The 13,721-nt window shown below is 40.1% G+C and overlaps 2 protein-coding genes across 3 annotated transcripts in view; both read left to right on the top strand.

The window, feature by feature from the left end:
- Positions 1 to 500: 500 nt before the first annotated feature.
- On the top strand, positions 501 to 9,992 carry mnd1 (meiotic nuclear divisions 1 homolog (S. cerevisiae)). Its single transcript, XM_076145537.1, has 8 exons — positions 501 to 609; positions 1,615 to 1,680; positions 2,170 to 2,227; positions 4,092 to 4,240; positions 5,334 to 5,408; positions 5,514 to 5,628; positions 8,414 to 8,458; positions 8,913 to 9,992. Exons 1-8 carry the CDS (start codon positions 607 to 609, stop codon positions 9,017 to 9,019), a joined length of 618 nt encoding a protein of 205 aa, XP_076001652.1. The 5' UTR covers positions 501 to 606; the 3' UTR covers positions 9,020 to 9,992.
- Positions 9,993 to 10,955: 963 nt separating this feature from the next.
- Positions 10,956 to 13,721, top strand: part of tmem131l (transmembrane 131 like) — a 29,691-nt gene continuing 26,925 nt past the window's right edge. For both annotated transcript variants that reach the window (XM_076145383.1, XM_076145382.1), the window contains exons 1-2: positions 10,956 to 11,143; positions 11,866 to 11,939. In XM_076145383.1, the coding sequence (XP_076001498.1) occupies positions 11,020 to 11,143; positions 11,866 to 11,939 (198 nt within the window). In that variant the 5' untranslated portion in view covers positions 10,956 to 11,019. The remainder of the gene's footprint in view (positions 11,144 to 11,865; positions 11,940 to 13,721) is intronic.

Genomic DNA, 13,721 nt, shown 5'->3' with positions numbered 1-13,721 from the left:
GTCCTAGGCTCGTCACACAGTGGTGATTTATCAGTAATTACGGAAAAAGTGATTAGTGTATTAATGTGATGTAACGTGAATTTTGATCAATGGAGTAGTAAACAGTAAACTAACAGCAGGTAATGCTCTTGACACCATGACCTCTTCACTAGTCTAGTCTTGAGTTCTTGTTGAATGTGTCTGATGTGGACGGCAGAGGGCGCCACAATATTATGAGGCGAAGAAAGTCAACAGCCTTTATACAGTAGAAGGAACGTTGCCTTTAATGTTGTCGGGTACAAGTATAGACGACAGAAATACACGTCTCCAAATACTGGTAAATTTAGCCAATTTCTGTGATAATCGAACTGCCAATATATAACATAATGGACCAAATGTTTTGTAAATATATAACATAAAAACTGCAACTTAACTCGCCAACATCGCATTAGTATTGGAATGTACACGTTTACGAGGACCAGTGAATGCAGCATGAAGAGGTCAGTGACGTACACCCGCGGGAAACTCAGCTTCGTTTTAACTTTTGTTATTGTGTCACAAAACATTGCGAGGGTTCATTGCTCAGAGCAGCGTTATAACACTGTGATACCGACATAGGTGGCAGACATGGTAAGCAGACATTGTTCCTCTGGTGCACTATAAGTTAAGATAAGTGACTATTAAGATAAGATAAGTGACGCTTATTTACCGGAAAATGAAGTCGAGCTAGCTGCGAGCTACAGATGTTTTTGCTAACCGGCGGTTACGTTACCAAGTTAGCAACAGGCAATAGTTAACCCAACCTTAGACAGGCAACAGATTACTCAACATTAGACAGGTAACAGTTAACTCAACATTAGACAGGCAACAGTTAACTCAACATTAGACAGGTAACAGCTAACTCAACATTAGACAGGTAACAATTAACTCAACATTAGACAGGTAACTATTAACTCAACATTAGACAGGTAGCAGTTAACAGACAGGCAACAGTATTCAACATTAGACAGGTACCAGTTAACTCAACATTAGACAGGTAACAGTTACACACTTTGAGCTTATTACTTAAACCTCCTTTCCAAATCTGCGAGCAGTTTCCTTTGGGCTGTAATTAAATGATTCAGTTTTTATTGGGTAATGTATGTTGAGCATCGTTGTGGTGAGGCAGACCATGACAAAGAACAAAATAGTATAAAAAGGAAAAGTTATGACATAAACTACTTTATACACATAGTAGTTTGGTTCCTTTCCCAAGCTCAGACAGATGTAAACAAAGAAAGTTGTACTCGTAAAACTAAAGTCAACTCTTTCACATTAGTTCAAAGCACAAACAATCAAGAAAGACCTAACACAGAAGGAATAAGAAGGACTGATGACTTTTGATTGAAAAGTGTGGTCAATACACATTGGACAGAACAATAAACCATACAATGAACTGCGAACCTCACAGAAATGATCTGTCACGCTCTGGTGACCGTAATTATCATCATATATTTAATAATACATACAACCAGTTAGATCCTCATACAGTGTTTGCCTGCATATTGCATGAAATGCTTTTGCTGTGTAAAAAGTAGCTTTACCTGCCTGTGTTTACCTAACTGTGTCCATGTCACTCTGACTTTCATGTTACAGTCAAAGAAGAAAGGACTGAGTTTGGAGGAAAAGAGAACTCGCATGATGGAGATTTTCTTTGAAACGGTGAGGTTTTCTGTTCTTAAGTCTGTGTCATTAATTGGTGATGATATGAGGAAGCTCTGCCTCCTATTTCTCATAGTTTGTTTCCATATATGGTCTGACTGGCTGTATGCATTTCAAATCTAGCAAATCACACTTCTTACACGTGTCTGCATTGCTTCTATGAAGTCAAAATGGTACTATTACTACTAATACCTTTGAGCTCAGGAAGTCATTTTGCATACATAAGAAATGCTTGACAAAATATTTTTTTACGTTAAGTAAGCTTTGTTATGCCTCTAGCTGACCAAGGAGAGAACATTGTGAATAAGAGAGTTTCACCTTATGAGTGTAATTACTACAAGTCTCTGGTACCTACTTTTTTTATTTTCTCCCTTCTTTCATTTTGTCAGCACACATTGGTTTCTATGCAGTGGTAACACAGCAGGTGCTTTCTATGATGCTTATTATTGAAATATCAAATTGTCTTTAACATGCTCTGTCTCTTTACAGAAAGACGTCTTCCAACTGAAAGACATTGAGAAAATTGCTCCAAAGACAAAGGGCATAGGTGAGTGACTTCGTAGTACAGGGTTTTTACCTTTCATTCTACAGCTTAGGTGCCTCGCCTAAGCCTTTTTGCTTAGCCCCCGACAGTTTTGCCTAGTAACTAAGCCAAACAAATGAGAAAAAAACACTTTTAAAAAAAGTCCAAATGCACCTGTATTCACAGAGACGCATTGCCCTGCGAATGGCAATGACTGAGCGCACGCACGCGCACGCACACGCACACGCACACGCACACGCACACGCACACACACACACACACACACACACACACACACACACACACACACACACACACACACACACTCACACACACTCAGAAGCAAATAAGTGCGGAAACAGTTTTCCCTTTTTTTTTTCTTACTTCCGCCGCGATCGGCACTATCTGAACGCACACATACAAGAGACATACGCATACACACTGCTGAGATGATTGTTATTTCTAGTTGGGTAAAAGTTAAAACTATTTTGAGTTGAAAGGTAGTATTTTATGTATATTTAGGGGGGGCAGGTTGAAGAATACAAAGTGTCCTAGGGTTGGATTACTGCTGGGTCCTAAACAGAGCTGGGTTACTTACAGTTGTATTTCCTGTTTCCCAAGTATTTATTGCCTATGTGGGTTCATATAAATGCTATGTAGGTTTATATAATTTATATGTATATTTATAGCATTCATGTAGCATCTATATGAACCTACATATTGGCTATATGTGATTATATATATTTATATATATATGTGTGTGTGTGTGTGTGTATATATTTACGTGTATATATATATATATATATATAGGTATTAGTAATCAAGTTGGTTAGAATTATGATGTCCATAAAAACCCATTGTGGTTCTTCAAGTAGAATTGCATAAGTTTCTTTCAATGGAGCATCTGTGTCTACAGGCATTGGAATGAGAAAATATTGTGGTGACATGCCTGAAAAGTAACCATGGCAACCAGCACTAGGACCTGCCATGTTTGTCTGTATTCGCAGCTCTATCCAAAATAATCTCACATAGATGTTTGCATTCCCTCAACCGCAGCGTGGCATCTTCTTAGTATCACGATAGAATTGGAAGAAATACAAAGTTTGGTTTTAAAGTTTGACAGAGCCTAGAGAGGGTAATATAACTGTGTTGTGTTCATGTGCACGGAGGACATGTTTCTTGTTAAAGTGGGCATAACATCAATCTGACGAAACAGGATCTGGTTGTTCGAGAGCCTGATTAAAAGCACATGTGTTTGGTTCACTTGCATGTGCATGATGTACAGTAGTTGCTGTGTAGTGGGGGGAAGGAGGCAGCAAGTGAATTGCATGGTAGCCACGTTTTCTGTATGGAACGGTGACAAATTGGCAGGGTATTGTTTTCAAGAAAAATTAATTGCGGAGTGTGACATTATTCTGTGAAGACGCGATCAACGGGTTAACCACAGTTGACCTGAATTTCATTGCAGACTCCCAGCCATTAACAGAGCAGATGAGTTCTTTCATTTTTACAATGGTCTAACTGAGCAAAAGTGTGGGAGTATCGCATTTCAGCAGTGATCCTTTTCAGAGATGTATGTTCTGCTCTGTTACACCCTCGCATGCACTGTTCTCTCAGATAAGTGTAAAACAGGCTGCAGATGTGTGGGTTCAGTTTTGTGAGTAGAAGTGGGACAATGGTGAGGTGCAGAGTTGCTGCTGCAGTAGTCTGATTTTACAACCCTCAGCAGAATGCAGTGTTGTATCTCCTCTCACATACACTTTATATTGCCAAATCAATCTCAAGTCTTCTGAGCCTCCATAAATCAAGTCAATATTACTCAAATCGGACAAGCTCCATTTGCAACACAGTGTGTAATGTGCACTGTCCTCTCCCTGCTTCTCTGCAGCCCCCATGACTGTGAAGGACGTCCTGCAGAGCCTTGTGGATGACAATATGGTGGATTGTGAGAGAGTGGGTACATCCAACTATTACTGGTCCTTCCCCAGCAAGGCTTTGAACGCACGCAATCACAAACTAGAAGAGCTACAGAAACAGGTGAGAACACCCGAGTGAGTTTTTGTGTGAGCAGAGTGATGTTGCATCGCAAAAGCTGAGTAATTTATAGCATATACATTAAAACGGTATGCTGTGTTCATCACAGTGACAGACAGTGTCTATCTTCAGACCTGTGCTGAAGGCAGTTGGTGTCAGTTTCACACCAGCCTTCCTTCACACCTGCTGTTCACACACACACACACACACACACACACACACACACACACACACACACACACACACACACACACACACACACACACACACACACACACACACACACACACACACATACACACACACACTGTTGAATTATGCTGTCAAAATGTATTTTAAATGGCATTTTAGTTGATTTTGTGGGAAGCCAGCTGTGCAGGGACAGTAGATGAAAATGAGACTCCTGGTCTGATTTATACTTTCCTGCTGTTTAATGAGCATTCTGTTTAATTATAGCGATGAGTTTACAAGCGACTTTGAAGTAAGCGCTATGTTCTCAGTGTACATTACACTACAGTACATGTCTGACATTGCCCTCCTCTGTGCTGACCCACTTCTTTGCTGTTCCACAGGATGGTGTGGGAGTGATGACTCTTCAGAAAATTGTGGTTATCAGATTTTGACAGATTAGTGGGACAGTTTATGTTAAGAGACAATCTAGAACTTTAATTCTGTGAGATTATTCCAGAAGAATCCCAATATTAGATATGAATAAAATAAAGCATGTTAACATTTGTGGATTTAGTTTAACTTATGCTGGAATTAAGCTTGATCATTAAAAGTCTTCAAGTGTATTGTGATAAGTGATAGATGGCAGTAAGTCACTTGCCCCTAATGCAGAGTTGAGTTAGTCTGTGCCATGAATGTCTTTAGTGTACAAGTAAAAAGATGCACCGAGTGATTTCCTCCATTCTGAATGTTTATGGATCACTGAAGTCAGCTGATGGAGCAATTTTTAGCCTTTTGAAGCTCACAGTGTTTGTTCAGCTGGCTAGATAACTATGACAGCAACAGGACAGAGCACAATGATAAAATCACAGTTATTTAGATGTCTTTATGTGCCAGATTTGCCTAATGTGAGACTCTTCCTTTGAAGCTTTCTGAGGCAAAGCAGCGGAAAGAGACTCTACAGAAATCAATTGAAAAAGCAAAAGTGGGACGTGAAGACACGGTAAGAACATCTTAATGCAAACGTGTTTTTTTTCATAAAATCTCTGCAAATAACACACATGAAGTGTGCTCTACAAGAAAGGATAAAAGCTGTGTTTTTGTCCAGGATGAGAGAGGCTCTCTGCTGAAGGAGCTACAGGCTCTGAGAGAGGAGAGAACACAACTCCAAACTGATCTGGAGAAGTACAGAGACTGTGACCCAGAAGTCATCGCGGAGATGAGTGAGTACAGATACACATCTCTTATTTTAAAAAGTATGCTGTACATTTCAGCGTCAGTCACTTCAAATATGTGACTGAGTGTGTTTGAAGCTTCTGACAAAGTGAGTGTTGTGAATGCTCATTGTTGTCTTGAATGAAAGCAAAGAGCTCTGGATGCTCTGCTGCTGGCAGGAACACACAGTATGCACTCATAGCAAGTCAGCTTCATTCAATAGCCCTGCAATTACATCTACATGTGAAACGTCACATTATTTGATAAAAATACGGGTTTATAGTCTTTGGTGCTTATAGTCTCTGGTTTATTATGTTAATACTTTGTTTATTTCTTGCAAGACAATAAATAACATTATTGTATTTGGAAGATTTTTAGGCGCGCACCGGTGTCAAAATGAAAGAATAAACAAATACACAACTACACAGCCTTTTGCTTTAAGGATGTTTCCTAGATCAATCGGTAGCCACAGCTTTGCTGTAGGCAAGAACAGGCCTGAGCACATTCAACATGTTCAGTCCATGCCCTTTATTCTGCACTCTGCATCATGTTTTACTTGTGGGAGATGGCTATCTACACTGTCTGTATGAGTGAGTGTGTAAAAAGACTTATGGGCAAGCAAAGACAGTGTAAACACTATAGAATCAAAGTACCTTGGTTTGAGGACACTGAGGTCCAGTGGGAGTGGGAGTGTGCGGCCATAAATCATCCAGTCACGCCACAGAATGCATAAAGAGAATCCCTGTCAGTTAATAGACGGAAAGGGCTTTTATTCCCCACACGTATATCTGTGCTGTGATATACAGGATATAAATTAGATTTAAAGCAGATAGAATAATAACCATACATTGCATTTATATGTGTCTTTCTTAATACTAAAAGTCAGTGTTTGAATTGACATTTGTAAATATAATGCAAGAAAAATGAACCGTCTTTAAGCAATGACAATGTATTGTAATATCAAGAGCTAAGAATAAGTTGACGTCTCCCTGGGCTGGAGCTCCATCAGCTGTGACTAAGCTTGGCAAAGTTTCTGCTGAGGAACGTGCTAACAATGTGAAGGTTACTTTGGGACTTTGGGCAAAAAAAGAAATAATAGTGTTTTAATTGTCAACATGATTTATTGTCGTGCTAAAAATGCACTATAAAACCGCAGTCGCACTAAAACTAAGACTAAACTGAATTAACCTTGTCTTCTCTAAAGGGGATGCAGCATCAACTGTATTTCCAAGTTCACATTTTGGTTTAGGGGTTTCATGCGTGTGAGGATCTATTAAACCTTTGCAATGCTTGAATTTGCTAAAGCCACATTGATCTACTACTCTCACTTGCTGCAGCACGACTGTACACACGCCCCGACACGGTGTTCATTTCTGATTGGCCACCTACGGCGGTCACACCCTCAGGCTGCAAAAACTGGATTTTGGCCAAACACTTGCTCGCTGGAATTTAGCTGGTACTTTGTGGGTGTGTCTGGTCAAACCAGGTGTGTATGCGGGTAAATTAACATGTTGTTGACATCAGCAACAAAACTTTCAGGGCATTTAGGACCAATGCGTTTACCTAGACACATTTCTGTAGGGAAGTTTTGAAACTGTAAGAAACTATGAAATGGAATAGTGTAAAAAGCCAAATATGGCCCTTTTAAACTTCAGCTCCCTGGTTACAGCACAGTGGCACAATTACAGCTCTTATATGACACCTCAATCAACACACAACTATCATACACATCAGCTGAAACATGCATGATGCAATTGAGCAATTTTGTAAAACCATTGTCTCTGGCCTCATGGATCAGATCAGATTTGTCTGGTAGATTTTGAAACCAGATTAGATAGTGATGTCCTCTGCTGCAACAGGGAGAGGAGAGAAATTTGACCCTATGCAGACTCAACGTCTTGTATCCAGATACTGCATATACAAATTGTGCCCAGATCCACTAATGTATTCATGGGGTGGTTATTTTTACCCTCTGCTTTAAGGTAAAGGGTTTATTCAAGGTGCCTGGCAGCCCAGTCACCTTGCAACCTGCAGTTGTCTGGGACATACAGTATTTAGTGATCCATTGAAATGAAAGTTCAAAGGTTGAGCGTTATTACAACACATTGTTCATCTCCCTCTCAAGTTTCTAGAGTTACGGGACAGTGGCGTCTTACTAGTTGCTGCCCACTCAAACTCAGAAATAAGTAAATAAATAACCATCACATGACTTATCAATGTGGCTATAGCTACCCAACCATCATCTCACTGAAATGACTTCACAGCAGGAAATTGTTCTCTGAAGGCCTCCAAATATCCTGGCAACTTCACCAGTGTGTCCACTGCCTGCCTCTGCCACCCTTTTATTTTTGTTTGACACATTGGAAGCACGGGATGGAAGTGTGTGCAGAAAAGATTTTTTACAGACTGACAACTGGGCTTTCACATGAAGCATTTAATATTCTTACCTACAGTCTGTGTCATTTTCATGATGGTGAGTCACCAATCAATCAAAGCTCAGTAACCAAGGCCACGGACTGGCTAATAATAACAACAAGTAACTCTACTTTCCCACAATCCATAATATTCCACCTTCAATTGTGTCTTTTCCAATTGTAATATGTTGTCTGCAGTTCTGACAAAAGGGGATTACATTATACTTGAATTGATTTGTGAATGAATATAAAAAATGACTCGCTTGACGACTCAATTGAATGTTTTTCTTTTTCTTTTGCCTCACGTTGTTCAGACAATATCTCAAACACATAACTTGCAGGTGTACTGCACATATTGATCACAAATTGTATTTTGCAGAAAAGTCAAATATCGTTGCAAAAGACGCTGTTTCCAGGTGGACAGGTGAGTCAGCTTAACTTCTTACACACACACACACACACACACACACACACACACACACACACACACACACACAATAGAACCTTGGGTAGAGTAATGAATTTGGGTTGGAGCAAATGGTCTGTGACACACTATTAGCAACAAAGGTACCAAAGAGGGAACACATTTCAAATTGGTGTCTGCAACAGTCTCTCATTCATTATCACCCAAAGGTTTTTGACCTGATTGCCCAAATTGTTTTCTGGTGTCAAATAACGTCACCCATGGGAAATCTAGTTTGTGTACCGTAAATAATAAATCAACTCTGCAGTCAGAATAACTAAAGTGACATTTTAAAGAAGTGGGACAGAAAGGAGAACATGAAAGTGCAGCATAAAAGGTTGAAGATTCTCAGGACTTATTTTACTACTACACTATAATTAGTCTAATATGAAAAGGTTTTGCTTTCTGTTTTCAGACAATGTTTTTGCGATCAAGTCATGGACAAAGAAGAAGTTTTCCTTTGATGACAGTCGCATTAATAAAGCCTTTGGGATACCAGACGACTTCGATTACATGGACTGACTGTCTTTCTACCTTACCTCATGTGGACTGGCTGCATGCATCATTAAGGACATGGGTGTATTTAAGCTTTAGTGTGAAAGCTAAATACTTGGTGTCAGCTCTTTCTTTTTATGCTGGAGTGTTAAAGTGAGAGCAAATGCACCAGGATCTGTGTTTATGACCCTGGGGCCTTGAAAAGGGAAGGACATAAAAAGCCAAATAATCCTTTGCTTGGTGTCGAAGGAGTTGAAGATGCTGTACCAACTGCCTGTGGCTACGAGGGGAGCTTGAGATAAACAAATATTAGTGGCCTAATTTTGACTTGTATGGAGAACAACCAACATTTCTCAGTCTATTAAAGTGGTCACATGTATATAGTTTAAATGGATGGTTATGAATCAAAGGCTTGTACCAATTTTCATAGCAACTTCACTTAAAAAAAAGACGGACTGCTGATCTAACATTAATAAAGTTAAGTTCTCCTCATCAACAAAGTTGCACCCAGGCTATGAACTAGATTAAAAGGACAGGACTGTGGAATTAAAAAGTTAAACCAACAGTTGCTTTGTTTAGAATATGTCTATAATGCTATTGACTGCACATTTACTTTTCACTTCACTTTTATGTTGTCTGTTGCTACCAATAAATGACCTTTTGCAAAAATGTGTACACACGTTGTGTATGTTATGTGTTCGTAGTGTACAGTTTCCCAATGCTTCAGAGCAAGTCTTATAACTGAGGTGTGTTTTCATGGCATCATATTGTTAATGAAGTTCTGTATTTTCTGCTACAGACAGTGTTAATTGGCTAAGTACTCGGTGAGGAGAAAACTTGTTTACAATGTTTGTAGCCCTATTGTCTCCTTTTTCTGTCATACCAGATGCAAAACAGGTAGCACATGAAGTTATTCTGTTTTTGCCCTGTGACCTATCTGACAACAGATGCCTGTTGTGAGGCCGAACTTGATTTAAATTACAAATGCGTTTCATGCTAATCTTGTCTGAGTCATTTGTTTTCTCTGGCTAGTTGGTCAGTAGTATCCAAACCTGGGATTAGTTCATCACTGAATAGTGAAACAATCCAAGTCATTTGATGTTTGCTGTCATTTTACGTTCACAGACGGTTTAACCTGCCAAATAATGCATACAAATGTTAATATTAATTACATTTTTATTTTGTTTTCACCAATCCTATTTACACCGCGTCTTTTTTTCATGCCTGTAGTCATTCGAAAAGTTTTAGGCAAGAGTTTCTCAATTCAATTCTCAATTCAAGTTCAATGCAGTAATTTCTGAATTTTATGACATCTCCAAAAGGCTACAACTGCATAATGCACATTTAAGTAAGCGCCTGATTGGAAGTATACTGGAGACTAGAGCAACAGTGATGGAGAGTCAATGTTCCTCCTGCCTAGCAGGAGCTTTGTTTGGTAGAGAGACACTCCCACCGCAGAGTAACATGACTATGTTCGTGTGTCTACCTGCCCAACCTGTCTCCACTATGATTCATAAACTTGAAATGCTGAATGTTATGGCTCCTCAGCACACACACACACACATACTTTTACTTTATTAAACTTAAAGGCGGTTGTCCCCCCCCTTACAAAGTGACCATAAACAAGTCGAGGCTTTCTTTTTATCCTCAAAACACTTATTTGTTAATTATATTTTAGCAAATTTCATACAGCTGGATTTACCACGGTGCTTGGATCTACAGCATTCTACTCAGTTCAGTCGTTTCAACATATTTCTACAACATCAGCTGATTCTTCCTGGTGTTTGTACCCTACATCTACATACTACATGCACACATCTAAAGTTATCTTGCCCCGGTGTGTGTACTTCACACTCGGGCCACAGACACGTACACAGTACTTCGTGGTGCAAGTGTCGAGCTTGACTGTACAATGTGTCCGGGGAGGCGGTGTAGGGAGGAGGCACAGGGAGGGAGGGAGGGAGAGAGACGAACACAGCGATACACACACACACACAAGGTATAGGCTGCTTAGCTGAGCAGGCAGCATGGCGGGGCTACAGGACTTTCAGCAAGGCAGCCACTGTCACAGGAAAACATGGATCAATATATTACTAGGAATATTACAACTACTTTTACCCTGCGTACAGCACGGAGGGGCTCAGCTGCAAGGTATGCGCCATTAATTAACCTCCGTGGAGACTGAAGCTGTTGCAAAAATGAAAGTTAGCTTGGCTGAGTTGACAGCAAACAAGTCGCTACTGGAAAATGGGTGCCAAACAAGGCAAAGCCAGCGCTTACGATTACATTTTGCGTAACTATTACCGCATTTGTTCAACCGACTAGATAACGGCGCATTCATGTATCACCAACTAGGAGGATATTCTGTGTTTTTTGGAGAAAACGTTAACCAGTCAAGCAGCTAGTATCTATTAGCGGCCAGGACTCCGCTGTTTGTCTCTCTGGGGGCGAAGAAGCGCGACTTACAGCGCTACGTTATGGTTTTTTAGCGTCAGTGTTCCTAACGCTACATGGCGGAGAATTGTGGTTTAAACTCTTGCGCAGCGTGTTGTGACTGAAGAGGTGTGTGTTTTGTTTTGTTTTTGCTAATTCGTTTGCCAAGCGAGCTAACGGTACCCGTATGGCTAACCAGTCTGCCAGCTAGCTAACACAGCAGCCTTTGTCAGCCTGCCGAGCTGATCTAACGTCCTCAGCCGCTGGTGTTGTGCTCGTCCTTTACCTTTTCAGTTCATTTATTTATTAATAATGACAAATAATAACAACACGGTGATTATTTATTTGCAACAGCATTCCCCCACGACCGCTCTAATAAACATTTGTACCCCTATTTCTGTACATGTTTCCATTGTTTGATTAATTTCTTTCCACAACAGCTCTGAGTCAGATGTCCACCAGCGTGGTCGAGGTCTGGCAGCCAGAGGACGCAGACCCATTAGTCCAAGTCCAGGTAAATGTCACTTTCTCTTTGGATGTGTTTTCAATGAAGGGTCTTTTAAGAGATTTATGCACAGATCACCTTGAGCTGCATTGAGAAGCAGCCACACTCGAGCACGTGTGAGGCCAGAGCATCACCCCTGTGTGTTTTGCCTCCACATTGCCACAGCCTTTTGTGTGTCTCTTTAGACGTGCAACGGTGGATCGGCAACATTCAGACTGTGTGATCATAACATGGTGCAAATATGTTACGAGTTACTACTGTTGTTAGCGTTTATATCACGTAAACAAGTTCCTGTCGTCAAATAAGGGCGGGAACAACTTGCCATGTGGCTCATTATTTTCTTTTGTACATGATGTTCATTGTGGAGCTCAGTCAGCAGTGCACACTGAGAGCTCTTCAGGAAGAGGGAGATGGTGTTATTGTTCTTTGCTGCTTGCCTCCCGTTTAGGATTTAGATATGTTCAGAGTGAAATGCTCTGTACATCTTTTATATAGGTTATGTAATCATGAAGCAAGTCTGCCACAAACTACAGGAGCTCAGTGTTTGTTTGCTGATAATCTGTCATGAGGTCACCAGCTGACTGTGTTGTTACCTGAAGGGGCGTGTCTCTGCTGACAGATGTGAAGCAGGGCCAGGATAAGACCTGCTTTAGTTGGACAATATCAAGTGTTTTATTCTTCGAACCAAGTTACTTAAATTTCAACCATACTAACCAGCTGGAACACAGAAACATTGTTGATATTGTTAGGCTTCATGTTTAGATAGGCAGCAGTGAATGGGGGCGACTGTCTCAGTTGCACCATCTACGTCAGTTGTGTCATGTGTTCATGCGTGGATTCATGCATATTAGTTAAAAAAACGCATCTCTGCTCGTGTTAGACTTGTAAAGCACACTGCCAAGCAGGTAATGTGTGCACCAACAAAGCTCCATATTGTTGTATATTTACTCATGATTGTGTTTTGCAGTAGATTATTTGCACATTTAAATTTGCAGCCTTTAGTCCCTTGTTGGGTCATTTCAAGTTTCAATCATCAGATCATCATCTGTACTAATAACATAATATGGGTTTCAGTTTGGTTCAATTCTAGGATCTGTATCGATAGTTGTAGGGCTAAATAAATTAGAAATAAAAGCTAAAAGTAAGTTTCTATTTTGCTGAAGCAGCTATTAATAAAGGGACACCATAGTGAATGAAGACTTTTTGGTTGGGATAAGTCAAATCGCCCAAAGTGGTTTCCCTCTTCCAAATCTGCAGGTTTCTAATTTTTTATTTTTTATTTTAACAATAATTTAGTTAAGAAATTAATGTGGAAAAGTGTGTTTTGGTTATGTGTGCTCTACTTAATTAGGATACGTTCATTGGAGAGCAGGAGGAAAGACGACACACAGTGGGAAAATGTTCCTAACGGAATGAATATTCACAGTGACTACCAATATAGTGTTGAGATAGGAGCCAGAGCAGCCATGTTGTTCCTATGGAAACCTTGTGTTACACCTTTTGGGGAGATGAATGCTTGGCAGGTACTTCTTGTTTGTCTTTGTAGTTTGTCAGAGCTCATAACCTGCACTGACTCATTCCTGTGCAGCTGTGCAGGTGTAGATTACCTAGTAGCATGCCAAGTCCAATGAAAATTTGTGTGCAAAGAAATACATACAAATATGTTTTACATGCACAATTAAGTCCAATTACACTGAAATAACAAGGTTAAAGCAAGATCTCGGAAAAATCTGTTGTATGTAATGTGAGCCTGCTGGAAATTTCCCATTAAAGCTCTGAAGCTAGATTAGA

The sequence above is a fragment of the Genypterus blacodes genome, unplaced genomic scaffold, assembly GCF_046128005.1.
Source record: "Genypterus blacodes isolate CSIRO-AG114 ecotype Tasmania unplaced genomic scaffold, CSIRO-AGI_Gbla_v1 ptg000030l_1, whole genome shotgun sequence".
In the NCBI taxonomy this organism is placed as follows: domain Eukaryota; kingdom Metazoa; phylum Chordata; class Actinopteri; order Ophidiiformes; family Ophidiidae; genus Genypterus; species Genypterus blacodes.
Note: the sequence above shows the minus strand (reverse complement) of the source record. Positions and strands in the feature narration are given on the sequence as shown.